Source organism: Misgurnus anguillicaudatus, chromosome 4 (assembly GCF_027580225.2).
Source record: "Misgurnus anguillicaudatus chromosome 4, ASM2758022v2, whole genome shotgun sequence".
Taxonomy (NCBI): domain Eukaryota; kingdom Metazoa; phylum Chordata; class Actinopteri; order Cypriniformes; family Cobitidae; genus Misgurnus; species Misgurnus anguillicaudatus.
The window spans coordinates 19,553,597-19,574,615 of NC_073340.2; the positions used below are offsets into that span (position 1 = coordinate 19,553,597).

The 21,019-nt window shown below is 38.0% G+C and overlaps 1 protein-coding gene across 2 annotated transcripts in view; it reads right to left on the reverse strand.

Moving 5' to 3' along the window:
- nsfb (N-ethylmaleimide-sensitive factor b) overlaps positions 1-21,019 on the reverse strand; it is a 30,336-nt gene that overhangs the window by 3,157 nt on the left and 6,160 nt on the right. The window contains exons 5-20 of one of the 2 annotated variants that reach the window (XR_008636977.2): positions 20,565-20,731; positions 20,326-20,433; positions 20,146-20,221; positions 19,005-19,160; positions 14,674-14,873; positions 11,767-11,932; positions 11,287-11,361; positions 10,984-11,171; positions 8,715-8,810; positions 8,157-8,313; positions 4,875-5,008; positions 4,726-4,792; positions 4,272-4,351; positions 2,107-2,241; positions 1,031-1,144; positions 347-497 (exon numbers count right to left, since the gene is read on the reverse strand). Coding sequence is in view for 1 of the 2 variants with exons in the window: in XM_055176377.2 (XP_055032352.1) it covers positions 1,031-1,144; positions 2,107-2,241; positions 4,272-4,351; positions 4,726-4,792; positions 4,875-5,008; positions 8,157-8,313; positions 8,715-8,810; positions 10,984-11,171; positions 11,287-11,361; positions 11,767-11,932; positions 14,674-14,873; positions 19,005-19,160; positions 20,146-20,221; positions 20,326-20,433; positions 20,565-20,731 (1,919 nt within the window). In the remaining variant the exon portion in view is untranslated. The remainder of the gene's footprint in view (positions 1-346; positions 498-1,030; positions 1,145-2,106; positions 2,242-4,271; positions 4,352-4,725; positions 4,793-4,874; positions 5,009-8,156; positions 8,314-8,714; positions 8,811-10,983; positions 11,172-11,286; positions 11,362-11,766; positions 11,933-14,673; positions 14,874-19,004; positions 19,161-20,145; positions 20,222-20,325; positions 20,434-20,564; positions 20,732-21,019) is intronic. The other variant, XM_055176377.2, reaches the window with a different exon arrangement.

The window sequence follows — 21,019 nt, forward strand, 5'->3', positions numbered from 1 at the left end:
CCTTGATATCTTTAATACTGACTGCGTACGGTCATGTCAACGATTGAAATCAGTGTAAAAATAAAACATTTAGCAATACACACAATTTTCCTCATTTACAATTCTACATTTGGCAGACCCCAAAGCTATACATTTCATCGGTATGTGTGTTCCCTTGCTATCAAACCCATGACCTTTGCACCCCTACCGACTGAGCTACGGGGTTAAGCTTAGTCATAAACTAAACTGTCCTGTTAATGCCCCATTACAAACTAGAATCCGACAGGCCTTTCGGAGGAAAGCTTTGAGCAGGGAGAAGACAGGCACCAGGAAGGAAAATTAATGAAGGTGTATGCAATAACTTAACTTTTCAATTGCCCGGGGCTGTTCAAGAGGTGGAAACTACTGAAAGCATCGAGGGAATGGGAGTCAAACGCAAGTGCGGCTGTGTGCAGCATGTCCCGGCAGACTCAACCTCATTCCTCTCTGAGGGGAAAGCGCTCGCCTCTGCCACATTACTACATACCACAGCAATTACACGGCATCCAGCACAAACACAACTATATGATTTGGGTTATGCCAACACAAAAACAACAACTGATGAACAGTAGTACCTTGTTTACAAACGATTAAGTTAACCATGTATTATCTTGAACTGTGTCTATTAAACTCGTCATATATCATTACAAAAGGTTAAAGGGTTTAGATTTGATATCTGAGCACTGTTTCGTAAAATAAATGTCTTGAGTCTGCTTTGGCAAGGAAATCGAATGGCTTCAATCAATACCAGAAGCAGGTCACATACACCAGCAGTGATGCATGCGAGCCAAAGTATGTGCAGATGAAGACCACAGAGTTTGACGTTGTTTACTCGTGTGTGTCAAGAATTGAATTCATGAGGAGACACATCTGGAGGGGCTTGTTTTCATTATGGTCCCACAAAATAATTACATTTTATAGCGACTCAAACCGCAGTTGATTTAGCATTACAGCTGTGAGTCAGTAAGCCGTCTAGACGATTTTGAGGTCATGAGGTCTATCAGCGTCTTACCTGCAGTGACATCTCGATGAGCATCTGAAGCTTCTTAATGCCCAACCACACAGCCTTTCCTTTCACCACTCCTGCGATTGTTGCTCGCTCCTTGTCCTGAAAGCCGCCGAGAAGCTGAACCCCACAAAAGACGACACACAACCAATCTTAAATACATCATATAATGAGCAGGAGAAACAATTATCACAGAAGAATGTATGAGATAACTCTTATCAAAACCGCTGTCTGCGTGAAAGCACCTTGCGATTGCAATTTAACCTTTTGTAAAATTCCTCCATTGTTTTCTTGTATGACCCTATTTCTATTTCAGGGTTCCCACACCTTAGTTAACTTCAAATTCAAGGACCTTTCAAGGACTTTCCAGGTCCAATACCCTCAAATTCAAGGATTAAACGTGGGGGCACATTTCAAGTAAGAGCAGGGTTACATTGTGTTACCTTTTAATATACATTGTTAGAGTTCCCTTTCGAGGGAACTCGCGCTGCGTCACTGCGATGACACTTTGGGGCGTCAGTGCGTCTGAATGTGTATATCAAATTTAACCAATGGTGAGGCTTAACGACAAAGACAGGGTGACGCGGGAGCCAGGAAGTATATCGCTATCTGAAATATTGCCAAAGATGGCGTTACAGGGACGCAGGAAGTACTGCAAGGGAGATGCAGCGTCTCGTTCCCTTCTGAGGGAACAACAGTTACATACGTAACCGACTCGTTTTCATTTGTCAAACATAACTATGCAATAGCATTTTAGTATGAATCAATATTCGCTTACAGAAGATATAAGCATTTAAAGCGAACAGTTTAGCACGTGAGCTTAAAAAGCCTAGAATTTTTATGATATTATCCTACACTACACAGCGAATAATATGGATTTTTTTTTTTAAGGAAAAATGGTTGCATAAAATAAATTCAAGCACTTTCAATGACCTGTATCTATGTATGTATATTTTCAAAAACTTCCCCGGGGCGTGAATCACCCCCCCCCCCCCAGATTCACAAACTTTCAAGGATTTCCAGGACCCGTGGGAACCCTGCTATCCCTACTTTACACATTTTTGTGTCTTCAAGAGCCTCACCTCCAGAGCCTCCATGAGATGTTCTCCACTTGAGATGTTGGGGATGTGGATGGTAGTGCTGAAAGAGTCCAACATGCCCATCTCCTGCAGGACATCTTTCCTGCTAGTCGTGCCAATAATCAGCAACTTACGACCCTGCAAAGCAACGCACAAAACCTCTCAGTACACATAAGTTTGTGTAAATAGATTTTTGTATACACCGTAGGAACTCTTGAGATGTGCCGATTCTAGGCCCTATCTAGACCCTATCAGGGACATTCCCAGAGCCCCCGGCAAGCAGAAGGGATTATGGGTCGCCCCCCTGTGGCGCACAGTATATGCTGGCGCATGCAGATGAGGTGCCACACAGGCAGCGGGCCTGCCAGGTCCCGGTTCTCTCACAAACCCTTTCTATGGATTCACCCAGGACCCGACTCCCTGCTGTGTGCTGCTCTATACAGCCCTGATCCGAAGCGCTATTCAAAACACCTTACAAACACAGCACAACACCTATTCCTGGTTGACATACAAACACACTGCTGTTTCCTAATGAAATTTTAAGCCCACACAACAGTAGCTTGGGGAACCTGTGCACCGTGAAAAATGCATAACACTACCGCAGCACAAAAATGTGGTAGGGGCATGTCATTCCCCATATCTCAAGTATAGTTCAAATATAAAAAGTCAGATTAATAAAGTAGATTTTTACATTTGTTGAGTGATGCATGCTTGTTTAACTCTTCACTACACTACTAGGCCAAATTGTTCTATTTAGTCCTTAGATATAGCTAGGGTTCCTCCTCGACTTCAAAGTAAGTTCAGAGACTTTTTGGCCAGTTTTATAGTCTGCCAAGTAAAAAGCTTAAAGGAAAACACCACCGTTTTTCAAAATTTTACTATGTCCTTACCTCAACTTAGACGAATTAATACATACCCATCTTTTTTCAATGCGTGCACTTAATCTTTGTACAGCGCGTCAAGACTGTGTTAGCATTTAGCAAACCCCATTCATTCCTTAGGATCCAAACGGGTGAATTTAGAAGCCATCAAACACTTCCATGTTTTCCCTATTTAAAGCTGCAGTGTGTAATTTTTAGAAGGATCTCTTGACAGAAATGCAAAATAATATACAAAACTATATTATTAAGGGTGTATAAATACCTTTTTATAATGACCCGTTATGTTTTTATTATCTTAGAATGAGACTTTTTATCTACATACACAGAGGGTCCCCTTACGTGGAAGTCCCCATTTTGTGCCACCATGTTTCTACAGAAGCCCTTAATGGACAAACTTTTTTACTAAGTTGTCTACGGCGATGGCATGTTTTTTTTTCAGTGGCTTCTCTATGCATTTCAAAAGTGAGGGGTGAGCAGTGGACTGAGCCGTTGGTTGCAATTCGCAACCTCACCACTAGATGATGCTAAAATTTACACACTGCACCTTTAAAGACTGTTACATGAGTAGTTACACAAGTAAGTATATGCGCACAAAATAAAACGCAGTGATTTTTAAAGCGGATAAAAAATGAGAACTATATGGTATGGTCGAAGTGCTGCCGCTTAAAAATTGCCATGTTTTATTTTGTGCCTCCACACTTACTCGTGTAACCACTCATGTAACAGTCTTTAAATCTGGCAAACATGGAAAAGTTTGGTGGCTTCTAAATTCATCCCTGTTTGGATCCTAAGGAATGAATGGGGCTAGGCTAAATGCTAACACATTCGCAACGCACTGTACAAAGATTAGGTGCGTGCATTGAAAATAAATAGGTATGTATTAATTTGCCTAAGTTGAGGTAAAAACCTAGTAAAAAATTGAAAAATGGTGGTGTTTTCCTTTAAGTTAAAAAAGCAATAGTACACCCCCTTAAACAAACTTTGTGATTTGAACTATCATTCATGTGCAGAATGATTTATGTGCTGATGTTTAATTTTTATGGTTGCGTTAAAAATAACCTTAATAAAAGAGATATTTACTTAAGCAAGCTCTACTGACCCTAATTGAAGCTGTGGGGTAAAATAATCCCACAATATCTTGCCTCAAAGACTAAAATAACTTGAACGTCTATGAATAAGTATGCAGTGAGCTTCCCATTGCAGTCAATGGTCTGAATTTTCTGGCAAAGAGGTGCTGCCCCCTTTCTGTGGATACCAGTAACAAAGCCTGATGCGATCTGTTCTCACCCGAGGAGGAGGTTTCTTCAGTAACACCAGCAGAGCCTGCAGCACCAGGTTAGAGAACCGTGGACCGATAGGAACAAAATCTATGAAGAAATAAAAAAGATGGAGAAAAGATGGACAGTTTTGGGTAAGTGTGTTCTGATTTTGTCCCCATCACTTCCCCACATAGTGTGTGGCAGGGATACACTTAATACAAAAGAGGCATCTTCATTTGTAAAGCAGGATCTTCATTCACACGTCTTATGAGTTTCAGTTCTGGTATTATTAATTATAATGATCTGGTACTAGATATCTGGTCTGGAAAGTCAAAGTAGCACACAACAAACCAGCTTAAGATCACTGAATGACCTTAATAAGAACGTAAAAAGCAGATAACAAATACAAAAGCATAGATAAAGAAAGAAGGCCATTCATGCTGCCATGAACAGCGCTGTCCACAGTTTGACAATGGACTCACCCAACAGTCGCTCTATGTCGTCCACCAACACGCAACTCAGCTGGGATTTGTAGGCGTCTTCAAATATCTAAAAAAAAATGAAAAAGCCACGGCTAGAATACCACATAGATTAAACTAAACTTCATAACCTACAAGAACAACATTGTTACCTTTTTGATGGCTTGACACTTGGCGTTCTCAGAAAATCCAATCATTTTGTCTGGGGAGCAGATCTTGATGAAGGGGAACTCTGAGTCTTCTGCTATCTTGGCCGCCAGTGCGGTCTTACCACTGTGTGGAGGGCCTGAGGGAGGAAAACATTCACACTTTCAGTCATATCAGATTGCAGAATTTAGGTGCATGTTTGCTTGTGTGACTGAGAGAATAAGAGCAGGGAAGAATGTTATTTTTTCAAGTTTTGTGTGGATATATATGTCTTTATTCAAAATAGTAGTGGGCTACCTCATTGGCGACAGCCTACATAGATGACTTCTATACGCACAACCAGCGCAACGTCAGAGAATGTCTCTGAACAGGTTCACGCCCACTTTTGGGGAAAAACAGACTAGACCTTCCATTGACTTCCATTCAAAATAGCGGAACCAAGCAACGTTCGTACACAGCCGGCAGGCGTAAAAAACTTATGAAATCACTCAGATTAAACATGTTGAGTAATTATCTGTCCACCCTGCCTGCCATAGAGCGCGAAAGATACATTAACATATTTAATTTGGTCAATATAAAAACATGTCCCTTTCATTCTCGGAGCGTCAAATTTGTGTAACAACGCTCCCTATTGGCCAGAGGTGTCTTACCCGGACATTTACTCGTACCTCATCGAGTCAACAGGGAAGCAAGAGAATGATTTTACTTCGTATTTGAAAGTTACTTCGTATTTATATATTATGTCTTTATATTTAGAGTAATGAGTGCACTTTTCCATCGAGTCATACAACTAACTGGCTAAGCGATATTTCACTTGCGCTGGGGTTGTTACACAAATATGACGCTGTGAGAATGAAAGGGACATGTTTTTATATTGACCAAATTAAATGTGTTAATGTATTTTTCGCGCTCTATGGCAGGCAGGGTGAAAAGATAATTACTCAACATGTTCAATCCGAGGGATTTCACAAGCTATTCACGCCTGCCAGCTGTGTAAAAATGTTGCTTTGTTCCGCTATTTTGAATGGAAGTCAATGGAAGGTCTGGTTTTAAATCCCCCAAAAAGGGGCGGTGACGAAATTTACAGTCAAGTTGCCGGATGTGCCGTTAGTCCGTATGGCAACATCCTAATTACAATAAAATTTCATATAGGGTGCAAAATATGACACACTCTACATAGACAATAAATAGCACAATCGACAATCGCAAGTAAGATGCGATCTCACGAGATTAAATACTGTATGTATCGCAAAATTAATTAGGTCACAAGATTTCTCGTGAAGGCAAAATGCTGGCCGTTTCTCAAACAAAAGGCTGCATCCTTTGGAGGTCGCATTTGTCGACTGCATACGTCATAACGACTGTCTTATTACAGAATATTAACAATTATAAAGTTTACTGTTATATTTAGTTAATCGTAAATTGTTGTAATATGCTACCGACTTGCGAATGTAATGCTCAGTTAACTGAAATAAACCAGGCTTGAGCCTGCATATGCGACGTCTGGAGGATGCAGCTTTCTGTTTGAGAAACGGCCACTGTCCTAATATCAGCATAAAGTAACGTTTCTGGCTAAACCTTTTTTAGTGCAATGTGCATGCATTATATGCTGCGTGTGCTTTTTAGTTTAGGTTTCCAATAATGTTCGCCTGTTACATGTGTTAGTAAGTGTCAAATGTGAAGGGTCTCAGCAGATTAAACCCTCACTTGGAGTATACATAATTTTATCTCGGTATGTTCTTGCTCAAGAGTAACAGTGGCTGTATCATTTCTATTGTAAAGAATTGGACAAATATTAAATATTTAACTTAAATGGATTTTAATGTTGTTTGGCTAAAAGTAAGCATCTAAAGTGAAAGTGACAGAAGCAGGCATTTGTTATAATACATAATGCTGTTTTTATTGCAAAAGCTATAATACTGTAATGTATTTACTTGTTTTGATACTTTATTTAAATTGCATCTTCGTTAATATGTAATTTTAAAGGTTATTGCTCACTTGGGTCTATTTTTATTACCAAAACATATCAAATTACTTCATTATCAATTAGCAAAACAATTGTTAGGTACAGTCCTAGATTAGTTAAAACATTTTTAAAATAATGTATTTTCAGTTTTTCAGTTATATATTTATCATTGAGAATTTCTTAAAAACCCTGACTTGAACCCAATCTCATGTCTCGTCTCGTCTTGTGGATTAAGTGTCTCGTCACACCCCAACATAAAATCACTCTGCATAATGTAAAAAATCTGTTATCTGTTAAAATCAACTAACTTTAAATTCAATGACCTTTCAAGGACTTTCCAGGTCCAATACCCTCCAATTCAAAGGCGAAACGTGGGAAAACATTTCAAGTGAGAGCAAGGTTACATCGTGTTACCTTTAAATATACATTGTTACAGTTCCCTTTTGAGGGAACTCGCGCTGCGTCACTGCGTGACACTTTGGGGACGCTTCCAGGGGTAATGGCGTCTGAATGTGTATATCAAATTCAACCAATGGTGAGGCTTAACGACAAAGACAGGGTAACGCGGGAGGCAGGAAGTATATCGCTATCTGAAATAATGCCAAAGACGACGTTATAGGGACGCAGGAAGTATGGGATGGGAGATGCAGTGTCTCATTCCCTTCTCAGGTAACAACAGTTACATACGTAACCCGAGACGTTTTCATGTGTCAAACGCAACTATGCAAAAAAGCATTTTGGTATGAATCAACATTCGCATACAGAAGATATAAGCATTTAAAGCGAACAGTTTAGCATGTGTGCTTAAAAAGTCTAGAATTTTATGATATTATCATACACTACACAGGGAATTATATGGATTTTTTCCAGAAAACTTATTGCATAAAATAGATTCAATGACCTGTATCTATGTATGTCTATTTTCAAAAACTTCCCAGGACCTTGAATTATTTCCCCCAGATTCACAAACTTTCAAGGACCCATGGGAAGCCTGTAAAATATATATATTTAATTTTGACTAAGTAAGATCATGTCAAAGATTGAAATCAATGATTGAAATCAAACTTTAATCCCCCAATCTCATATTTCACTATGATACTTTAGCCTGGATTTCACAGACAGGGTCACATATTGGAAACTATTTATTAATCCTAATTAAACTATTAGGATTAGGAGGCAGCATAATTATGATGCATAGATTGTGGAACAACCTTAACATCAGCAGCATGCATTTGGTCTCTTAAAATACTGCTTACAGAGGCAGCTCACCAGATAGGACTGTATGTTTATGTATGGGACTGTGTCTGTGTATGACACTTGCCTTCCAATAACACAGTTACAAGTGGTGTGCGTTCACTGTTCTTCGTTTGTTGCACCAGAAGTTCTCCATCACCCAGTATGTCAGACACACCGTTGCTCCACTTCACAATGCCGTTCATGATGTAACTGCAGTAATCCTCCTGATTAGTACCAAAGGCCTGTACAGAAAGAAATATAATACAGGATATTAAAATAAATGATAATCCAACACATGCCAGTGGAACATTCACAAAATGCATGATGCATATTTGTACACAGATACTGCAGAATAGCAAACTCCAATCTAATTGGCAGGCTTCTATGCAATAGATCTTAAGGAGTCAGGGTACTTTTAATTGCACTTGAATATTATGTCTTTTGTCAGTCTGTATAGTCAGAAATGCAGTCAACTTTGTCAGTTAGTTGGCTACTTTCTGTCTAACATGAGGTTCTAGAACAGATTGCTTGTGGGCCATATTTAACCTTGATTGATGGCAAATAATCTGGATCTTTATGGTTTTTTGTCTGTCCAGTATTTGATTACAATGTATAATTATGTCAACAGTAAATGCATACTTACAGGCTTAATATCATTGTTCAGGGATGCCAAGAAGTCACTTCTGGTGATCTGAAGAGTCTGAGCTTTTTCTGTGTCTACCTCCACCTGAGCGCTGGCCTACAGGAGCAACAACACACACATATTCATCATCAAACTCTTCCACTTTATCAATAAGAAACATTTAGAAGCTGAGAGAGAGAGAGAGAGAGAGAGAGAGAGAGAGACCTATTACGCCTGTGTAAGCTCCTGTCATTGTGTCAACACCATCAAATATGGGAGTGTGTGGGCTGTGCCATCTAAACACACACACACATACACACATTTGTCCAGCTGTCTACATGAGGACACACCATAGACTTTAGTTTTCATATAAAATGTATAAAGGGTCAATGACGTGACGCTAATTACTTTGTGTCCGTATGGTTCAATGAAATGTAAAAGGGTTAAAATTTCAAAATAAATTTGCAAAAAAGTCAGATTTCTAGTTTTATTTCACTTTGAAAGAATATTTGGGGGATAATTGCAAAAATGTCAACGTGGTTTAATCGTTCTGTCTCAATTGGTATAACCAGTATTTTCTTAAATGAAAATATAAATATAATAATTAAAAAATGTGGAATAAAATATAATCATCTAGTTTAGTGTAATATGATTTTTTACATACATTGTTACATAATTTGTCAAAGATTATTTAGAAAACAGAGCTTCAAACTACGGAGCCCCTACGGTGACATTGGAGTAAAAAAAAATCTAAAGTTTAGTTTCATGTGCTCACATGAAACTTTCATGTGCTCATGCAAAACCTTCATCTGCAAATTTTTTTTTAACGTTTAGTTTCGCATGCTCACGCGATAGTTTCACATGCGCACGCGATAGTTTCACATGCGTACGCAAAACTAAACTTTATTTAATTTTTGCTCCATGTCCCCATAGGGGCTCCGTAGCTTATAGCATATGTCAGGACAAATATTACAAAAACGCATTAAAATGTACATTTAGAAATAATTAATAAAATTATATTTTTTAAAAAAAATCTTTCTTTTTTTTGATGATTACGCTTACATGCCATCAAGGTGGATAAAAGATTTAATATTTCTCATTCTTTGGCGCAATTGCCCGTTACACCATTTGACATTTTCAGGTCCATTCAGTCTTAACTTACATAAAAATGTTATTTTTTATTGCATAAAATCAACATAAATACACTATGTGCATTGAAATAAACATCATTCCTAACCTCCAAAACCCCAAATTAACTGGTAGAAATCTGAAAAAAAGACAAACCAAAGCTCGGGTCTTATGAGGTTAGAAACGTTTTTTAAAAGATTTTTGAATTTCTTATCTTGCCAAACCGTTTTTGTCACTGACCCTAAAATAATAATGCATTTTCTGAATAAAATTAATTTATAAATATTTTTTTCCTTTTGAGATAATTCATAAACACTCACTAAAGAGGTTTTGTATTTCGCTTACATGTTTTTTGACTTTCCGATTTTATCCCTAACCTATAACCAAGTTTACCCACATACAGTACACAAAGTGCTGATCTTAGAGGTGCATTTCAAAAATGTAGCTTTAAATGATTCAATTAAATTATAGAAAAAAATCAAAAAACATCTGATGGACAGAGACAGAGACATTTTGGATTTAAGGGTTTTAGACAGCATTTATCATACTACAGTACATCTTTAATAGGAAGAAAGCACAGATTTACACAGAGATGCTTGCTATCTCTCTCTCAACACCTATCCAATGCACAACAAACAGTTGCATGATCCTAATACTTAATTTCTACTGTTTTATAATCAGTATTATCATTATTTGGGTCTTCTTGTAAGACATGAAAAAGGTTTTTTAGCAATAATGTTTTATAATCTTAGTTACAATCAAGCACTAATGTAATTTTGTCATCAAATAACATGGTGGATATATTGCTGTAATCTCATGTTAATTGAATTTTATTTGTATAATAAACCAATTTTGTAACTTTGTGATGCTGAGTTCCCAGAAGAGCTCTGAATGGTTTTAGTTTAAAGTAAGCTGTGCTGCAATGGAGAGGATCAACTAGTCAACTAGGGCTTGCATCAAACCATCATTTTGGCTTAGATACATAACATTTAACAATTTAAGTTTCTGGTATTCCTCAATGTCATGATCAGCGGCTTTTCCAAAACTGTGTGTAACCTTAGACAATTCCTGTATGGTACTGAATAGCAGCACATTATCATGTAATACCAAAATTTGGAATAAATTGCTACCTTATGAATGTTTTTGTAACACTAGAATATACCTTGATATGACGGTTCATAGCAGTTGACTGGGCAGCTCGAACGAGACCTTCAAGCTCAGCTCCGCTGAAGTTCTTGGTCTCACCAGCCAGCTCATTGATGTTGACATCTTTGCCCAACATGTTTGACTGTCTCATCTTCGCTGTGTGGATATTGAGGATCTGAAGGCGGCCCGTCTCATCAGGCAGGCCTGGAAAGAACAGAAACTAATACATCATTTCCTGGAAGGAAATGAACTGTTGAATTGGAAGAACGGCATGTACTGATGCATCTTAATGAAATGAGTCATGGTGGCTTGTTCTCACCGATCTCCATTTTGACCTCCAGTCTACCCGGCCTCAAGAGAGCTTCGTCGATCAGGTCAGGCCTGTTGGTCATTCCTAAAATAAACTATGATTAGGTGCAAAGCTAAATCCAAAACAATATTGAGTGTAAGTGAACAAGACATGAATGTTCACAAGCTGAGTGCACACCGCCAGCGACTAGCAGTGGCAGAGCGACGCAGTCTCATTCATTTCAATAGATGGTTGGCGACTTCGGGCTACACGAGCGACAGGAACCATCATTTGGGAGTGACTACCAATGAGAGTAAACAACTGAAGCTCATGTCAACTGTCCCTCATCAGTTACTGCAGTGGACGATTACTTGTTTGTTTATAAATAGGACAACCAGAATTAGAAACGTCTCAATGAAAGAGATGGGCGACACACAGTCACAAACAAGTCGCTGCTGGTGTGTACGGAGCTTTACATTACTACTGTCTGATCTCACAGGAAGTTCTTACCAATAACCAAGATGTTGTTAAGCTGCTCCACACCATCGATCTTGGACAGGAGCTGGTTGACTACAGTGTCATGGACCCCTGTGCTTCCCGCCATGCTGCCACGTTGCTTACAGATGGCATCGATCTCATCAAATATTATTATGTGCAGTCCGCTGTTGGCCCCCAACTTTAAAAGTGGACAAAGAGATTATTAAGAGAAAGTATTAAGCAAGGGGAGCTAAACATTACAGGGTTACATAAATTGCTTCTGTATCTTAACTGGCACACCATTTGAGCAACGTAAAGGTCGTGGGTTCAATCCCAGGGACAAGCACACTGACAAAATGCACCTTAAATGCACTATAAAGGTCACTTTAGATTTAAGTATCTGTCAAATACATGAATATTAATGTAAATCGTACATTTTGTTATAGTTTTCCCTGTAAACTTTGGATATGCCCATGAGTACGAGAAAAAATCATGAATATTTATCATCTGTTTTAAAATAATGTACCCTGTAAATAAATGTATACAATATATCTGGGTGATTCTCGCGAAATTAGACTTATGAGGTGTCATGAAACATTTTGATTAAAAAAGTAAATGCAAAGTAAGAGTATCTAAATAAGAAGCATACAGTTACAAACATCTCTTCACATACTATTTTGCACATGATTTCAAATGACATCATACAAACCAATTTTGTTTTTTTCCACATTTAAGGGAAAATTTTTCATTACCGCAACGTGTCCATGACTGGATTTGGGTTCTTTGACATGGAAATATTTATAATTAAAAAATCTTAAAAATAAAAAGCTTCAAGTGCATGTTATACTATAAACATTTACAGTAAAGAAACATGTGGTATTTGGTGATCATTGATAAATGTAGAGACAATAATAAGAAATATAAATGTGTCCAAGACCAATTTTCTCATCCTCCGCAACAAATTTCAATCATTGTTTAAACCCTCAAGGAACTAAAATTTTCAAAAAAAAAATTGTTGGAAGGGACATAATTGATTGTGACACTCAAGATGGCTACCAGGTAAGCAGTTCTTATTTTTCCTTTCCAGATAAAAGTTGAAATTTAGTTTGTCATAGTACCTACACAACTTTATCGTTCTCATTACCGAAACATGACTTTGTAAATGCATACATTTAATGTAATATCATGTTGCGGTAATGATGATTTTTGATAATGATAATCTAAAAAATGTAAATAATTCTATAGGCAATATTTTTTAAATCCTCTAAAAATAATGGTTATAGTAAGTTTAGACCTAAATCTTAAGTGCAAAAAAAATTACATATAAATCTGATGCTGGACACCTTTTAAGTCTGGATTTCGTGAGAATCGCCCATCTGCTGAAAGATAATTTTGCCATTTCTTACACAAAACGCGAAGCATCGCGTTCCTTTCTCTAGATTACTCGTTCGATTTAACTTCGTGTCATGCAAATTTTTCCCTTAAGTTAAATATTTTCAACTTGCACGAAGACACGTTTAAAGGCAGGGTGCATGATTTTTGAAAAACACTTTGGAAAAGGGAGTTGGGCCGAGTACCAAAACACACTTGAATAAATCCATTTTTTTAATTGTTCCGAAATCTGTTTTTTGGTTGTGCATTCCAATTAATATCAATTCAACTGCAGTTGGTTTGTTTTGATTTAAACCTTCATAACTTAAAAATACAGCTAAGTAGCACCATAAAACAAAATAATAACATGATTACATAATAATAAACATGTTTTGACAAAAATGTTAAAAAATGGATGTATCTCGTTTTGCAACAAAACTCTTCACTTGTAGACAATTAGCAGTAAGGGGCATGTCTACTAACGACATTGTTGCCTGGGTTGCGTATATGTGGAGCGGGTCTATCAAAAGAAGGTCCAGATTCTATTGGGGTAGGGGTGTGTTAGTTAAGGTGATTTCAAATGTCCCCCGTCCGGGAAGCAATGTAACCTGCTTAGGCGTTGACATCAATCATTTGCTTCCACAACTTATGACAACTGATACATTTTGCATTCAAAAATATAACACATGCGCAGCTTTCGCTCTCTCTGCCGTGCATGACAACACCACCAAAAAACCAAAAATATGCTGAGTCGCGTTGTGATTTACATCCTCCTGTAGGTTGGTGATGACGTGAGATTATGCGAGTTAACCAGAGTTTGATTGATTCAAGTGATTGGTAAAACCAGACCAATGCTCGACACTCAAGCTCGAACCGCGGCAACGAGCCCAATGTGAAAACAGCCTCTCTCTTTTTTCTTTTTTTAGTGAGCTCTCAGTTATGGTTTAATGCCAGGCAGGTGAATGGACTGTGACCGCACAAATGCTGCATGAACGACGTGACAATGGTCCACAATTAAGACTTATCTTCCTCATCTCTAAAGCTGTCAGGGGCTGCGCTGTAACATTTACCACAGATGGGAGACCGCAATGAGTGTGCATGGCCTCCCGTGAGTCAGGGTGAGGGGTCGGAGATAGCCGAAAACTCTCATTAAGAGGCGATGAGTGAGCTCTTCAATGTCATGTAGTCACACAGTCTACCACCACAACAACATCACTCTCATAGCCAGCAGTTCACTGCCAAAGCTTCATTACATGACACCCTTGGAAAAACTTTGATACTATAATTACATCCTAAGCAAACACTAGGGCTCTTATGGTAATTCAGTAAGTATATTTCAACAATTTGGAGTTATTTGTAGAACTGCTAAACGGCTCAAAACCAGGAACGGGGCTGTAAAAGAATGACGACCTTCGTGCAAACTGCAAACCGAAATTGTCCTGCCATGAAGTTTTTTCAAAGTGTTGAATATCAGTGGCTTCGGTCATTCAGCCAGATTAAAGCATGGGTGAGTTAAATGTCTTGTATAGTTATTCAAAGCAATGATTTCTGAAGTGTGAAAAATCATACCCTCTTCTGTTCCTCTTCTGCATCCGCGAACAGCTTTCTGATGTTGGCCTCTGACTCGCCCACATATTTGTTCAGGATCTCTGGCCCGTTGACCACCTTGGGCTCTCTGGCATTCAGCATCTTACCAATCTGACGTGCCATGAGGGTTTTACCACAGCCGGGCGGCCCAAACAACAAAATCCCCTTTACATGTTTACAGCCTGTGGATAGAACAAAGAATTACGGATTGTAAAAACTAAATCTGCTGTATAGAAATAAATAAAAAAAATCCCAAGAGCATAAAAAAATGGCATACAGTAACCAACACAGTGTCTATTACAACTTTTTCGCAGTAGCACAGTGGGCTTTTTGATATAAAATGGCATTTTGGTCAAATAAAGGACCGTTTTCAGCCATGTTTTTGGTTAGCAACATCTGCTGGATGCCATTTGGAGAGAGCGGGAAGGCTGTAGATAACCAGGAATCTTGAGATGGGAATCAGCATGGCCATTTACAGCTGATGACAGACTAGGGTTGAGAGAGGGCATGAGTCCAGAGGAGAAAAAGGAGGCCGTGGCTGGGCAGGCTGAAATGACCTTTAGGTGGTGGGAGTTTTGGGAGATACCGGGTGCGTTGGTGTAAACTCCCACAAAGGCATCGGACAATAACATACTCAGAGACACGCATACCTTTCTTCAGCACCTGGCATCCAAAACCAACCCCAATTAGGTGTTCACCTTTGCGCTATCAAGGCCCGCCATCTCATTAGAGCAGCCAGCTGCTTGAGCCAGAGGCCAACTTCTGCAGCCATCACCACCCAGAAAGGTCATCTCTCTCATACACACAATGCACTGAAACCCATGTGCGTATGCGTACATTATTAAAGGGACACTCCACCTTTTTTTTTTTTTGAAAATAGGCTTTTTTCCAGCTCCTCTAGAGTTAAACAATCGAGTTTTACCTTTTTGGAATCCATTCAGCCCATTCCCGGGTCTGGCGGTAACACTTTTAGCATAGTTTAGCATAATCCATTGAATCTGATTAGACCATTAGCATCTCGCTCAAAAATAACCAAAGAGTTTCGATATTTTTCCTATTTTAAATTTGACTCTTCTGTAGTTACATTGTGTACTAAAAATATCAACACGCTTTGGTTATTTTTGAGCGTATGCATTTTGAAAAGATAAGCTACGTGTCAGGAACTGCCGAATGCAGCATTTATGTACATATATATGAAGAGTTTCGTTGCAAAACGAGATAACCACCGTTTTTTTAATTGCTCAGAAATCTCGTTTTTTGGTTGTGCATTCCAATTAATTTCAATTCAGCTGCGTTTCGTTTGTTTTGATTTAAACCTTCATAACTTAAAAAATACAGCTAAGTAGCACCATAAAACAAAATAATAACATGATAACATAATAATAAACATGTTTTGACAAAAATGTTACAAAATGGATTTATCTCGTTTTGCAACGAAACTCTTCATATCTATGGTCTGAGCTGATGGTATTAAGTAAAGGTAGGGACTAATTAGCATATATATAGATCTGTGCATAATAAAAAAGGCAAGAGTGTTGTTACATTTAACTATTTTAAGGCATGAAAAAAATGATCATTACAGGAACATTTTTTTACATGTGACCCGTGGTGGCAAAATGAGTTGGACTGCCCACTGTCTAACTATAACCTAGAGGAAAAAGAAAGTATAAATGTCGATTTTGGTCGAAATTGAGGTTTTCATAAAAATAAGTACATTAAGCCCTTGTCTAGCGATCCCAATGCTCTAAATCAGTGGTCTCCAACATGGTGCATGCAGGTTGCCTGCCAAAGCGCATTTTATTAATAGCCTCAATTTTAATATTTATTTATTACATATTTTTTAAATAAGCTATGTTACATATCATAGTAAAATAAACATATCAACTAGTAAAATAAAATAAAATCAACAAGTAAAACAAAAAAAATTTCAGTAGACTATATCAAAAAAGTAGCCCTCCAGATTGTTTTATCCATGGCTTACAAAATGGTAGGAGACCCCTGCCCTAAATAGTCATTAAATATCTAAAATTATCTTTATTTGCACGTTTTCTAAGAGGTGTACGATCAGGGGCGCCGTTAAGGGGGGAAAAGTTAGGATGATTCTAAGGGCCCATGAACTTTTGAGGGCCCCAGCCAAGGACTGTGCCGCAAACGCAACCCCCTTAAGCTGAGCCCTCTTAGCTCCGCCCCTGTCTTTACTCTGCGTGTTAGCGCCTTCTTCAATCCACGGTCTCACAGTGCGCGTGAACTTCACAAGAGAGCAATGTGTGTGTATTTACTGCTATTTGCTATGATATCTGCATATGTGCGCATCCTTACTATAAATGCAGTTTACACAATGTGACGCTGGAGCAATACAATGCAGTTTTCTTTCCACTGTAAAGTCTTCGCTCTGTTCACCTCAGTTTAAAAATAAACAAGATGATTTACGTTCCCTGTTTTATGTTATGATTCTAACGCGAAGTCAGCCTTATAAGCGGTTTTAATTAACGTAGCCCGTATAAGCTAATTAACATAAACTAGAAATGCGATCGGTTACACACTTCAATGTTTTGCAACGCAATATGGAAGGATTTTTATGCAGTCGTGAATCGAGTTGATTGTGATAAAACTGAAATGCAACTAAGGCTAAACTAGTCCAGTTATGTATATTAAAGCTTCTCACCTTGCAACAGGTTTAAGAAATCAATGGAAATCGATGTTGTAATCTGCTATAGTTGTCGTTCATTTCATTTTAGAGTCCCGTTGATTAAAAAACAGTCTGAAGAATCATTTAATAACAATATAGCTGTTTTCTCAAGTTCACAGTTTCAATGATCTGTCGTTATTTTTGCTTTACTGAAGCTGCTGGTGTGTAAAACTTGTTCTTTAATATAAGGTAACTGTATAGAAAAGATGCATTGTTGTTGTTCGCCATTTTTTAATGTTACAGGGTTATTGGTGTGTGTAACAGCTCAAGTTTACAGTATGTAAAAAGCATCACAGTTTAATTTCAAGCATTAATTTCACTATGATTTCAATTGCTGACATGACATTACTCAGTCAATATTAAAGATCAATTCAATTCAATCAATTTCAAGTTTATTGTCCACAAAAAGTGGAAATTTCAAGTCAAGTATCAAGTTTATATTTTCACAAAATGTTCTTTACATTATGTAGGATGAATTTATGTGGAAAACAGTAAATCACAAAGAAATACTTCAGCTGGGTTTTCACAGGCATGGTCACATTTATCTTTAATCTTTAAGAACGTTGCATTTTCTCTGAATATTCGATTAATGTACTGTATTTGTCAATTAAATTTACATTGCACAATAAATTATCTTAGCTGCAGACATTGTAGGTGTCTATAAATACTGATAATTGTGTTCATAAAAATAGCAAAATAAATAGTTCTGTATTATTAAATTAAAGACAAAGATTTTGAATAGCTACAGTATGTTGGATTGTATGTTTGGTGCGAAATGGGTATGGTGGGGGCCTGACCCCCTATTCTTTCATAGGGCCCAAAATTGCTAGCGGCGCCCCTGTGTACGATCCTAAATGCTTAATCTAATACAGAGATGCATGTCCATTCACATGTGCAACATTTTGGTTTCATGCAGGAATAGCTTGATGTTAAAATAATTAATAAGAGAGATAAATTTCGGGACATGGTTTATGTTAAAAGAGTTATTAAGAGTGACAAGACTCGAAAACAATCTTCCTCGCACAAACTTTTTTGACAAGAATTCATGTAGATTTAGGGGCGGTTTCCCGGACAGGGATTAGCTTAATCCAGGACTAGGCCTTAGTTTAATTAGGAAATATAACTAGAATTAACAAACATGCCTTACTAAAAACATTACCTGTGTGCATTTTGAGGTAAAACAAAGGGCCCTGATGTATTTAAAAATATGTCAGTGCAAGTTGTTGTCAGTTTGGACAGCTCTTAAAAATGTTTTAGTCTAGGACTAGTCTAATCCCTGTCCGGGAAACCGCCCCATAATCTTTTATGTCTTAAGTGAATGTTGGGGAAAATATCTGATGTGTAACATTATATTTTTGGATTACAGTAGATCTTAAAGATGTCTGTCTCAATGCCAATCAAACAATAAAAGAAAGAAAAAAGTTTAACATAATATTTTTCCTACAGTACGTTTTTCTGATAATGGGCACATGATGATCCAAGACTTATGCTGACTTTAATAAAAAGTATGGTTTGTGTGTTATTAGATTAGTTAAATGTTTGTCTATAATTGTGAATTGTGATTCTAATGTGACAGAGAGGTAACGTAAAAGAGAGAAAGTGTGAAAGGGCAAAGGTGACTAACCCATCTGCTCCACTATGTCTGGAGGAAAGACTCTAGAGGCGAAGGCCCGGCGGAAGATGGCTGAGAACTCCTTGTCCAGGCCTCCGATGCCCATGCGCTCAAAGTTCCAGTCCGGGTTGATGATAGACTGCCGAGAACCCCTGGCCTTGGCTTTTCCTGGCACAAACAAAATAAAATTACAATACTAAGAATTAAAGAATTTTTTTTTACTTTTCTTTGACTTATAATCAAGCCATTTAAGAAAAGACATGATGAGGTCTTTTTAACCAGTGTGATCTGACTGCCATCTTGTGGAAACTTTTGTTGTTACATCACATTACAGGGATAGTTCACTCAAAAAAAAAAGTTTAATATTTTTCTGACTCCTCATGTGGTCTAAAACTTCATTCTATTGAACACAAAAGATACATTTTGTTAAAATAATGGTAACCCACACAGGACCCCATTGATTTCCATAGTGGGGAAAAATGAAGTCAACAGGTGCCATCAACTGTGTGTTTACAATCATTTATTGGTATATATTGTTTTGTGTTCAACAAAAAAAAATTAAACTCATACAGGTTTTATACATTAGGGCGATTCATTTTAGGGTGGACTATCCCTTTAAGCTGGGTGGACAGCACAGTGTGCATTTTTGCCCACAATTTTGCTGTCTGGGACAAATTTTGAAAATCCTAAAAGATTCCTGGAATCCTATGCTAAACTCTGCATTCCTCGATCGCTAGGATGTTCACAGACAGCCAATTACAGACGTTGCAATTAAACATTTTTCTCCAACAGTGTCAGAAATTTTGAGACTTGATTCTGCAGTGTGACTTCTCCTATGACAACATATGACATAGAAATGCTGCACAAGTCTTCCTGTGTGTGTCTGTCTTTACCGTTTTGCAATCTGACATTAATGACAACTAAGATCCCACAGTGTGACAGGAGCTGGGATAATGCTCATACAGTCTGACATGCATCAATGGTAAAGGTCTTTTAAATCACAGAGTATGCACCTAGCTTTAAGACTATAAACATTTGGCCAAATTAGGATGTTGCCCTGATAAGTGCCTGACAAGACCCTACCCCTAACTCTGACCTTGAGTCTGTGATATGGAGTTGTGTGAGCTTGTGTGTGTGTGTGTGCAACACTAACCAATCAAATTGATAGATGAGCTTTCAGCTTTTTCAAAAATCACCTGACTGTTACCATGCAACAGACCAATCTGAATCTAAAACAAGGAAAGAAGCACTTTAAGAGCAAACATGAACAGGACTGACTTAAAAAATCAAAAACAGTTATAATTGGAGGTTTAGTAAAAAAGTAAACCGATACCTTCTGTTTTTTGTTGGAGCTTTGCTCACCCCTAAGGATGCTGGGATCCATGGCCTCAATGTCTTTTATGACCAGCCCGAAAAGCTTATCGCAGTAACTGAACGCAAACTGTCAGAAAGATGATAAGAAATGTCTGTGCTGATGTAGTCAAACTTCAATTTGGTTTATTTAAAAGAAAAAATGCATCCCTTAGTCCGGTCTGAACTGAAGATAAACTTGAGAAGTCTTTAATTTCTTACCTGCTGGCCCATGCTAAAGGCCTGCGCATTAAAGAACTGAATAAATTCAATGGCCATTTTATCGGAGTCATACGGGTTGCTGTCTGTGTTTTTCTTTTGCAGGAAGTCAATTTCTAGCGTCACTGTTCCCACATACTGTCTTGATGAGTCAAAGTTATAGACACTGACTGCAAATAAAACCAGATATACAAACAAAACATATTATAGAAAAAAGATTTTTAAAGAAGAACATTCACTCAAACACTTGGCAGTATGTCTGTAACATCATAGACATTATATACGTAGACGCCTCATAGACTGACGCTGCCTTTAGAAGGTATGCACGTGACGTCACCTTCGGCGAAAGTGACTGTGGTTACGGCCACTGAGTGGCAAAAGACAGAGCGGCACAATTAGTGTACAGTGTGAAATCAGCGAAAACACGGGGAAAACGTGTTGAAATGGGAAAAAGCTGT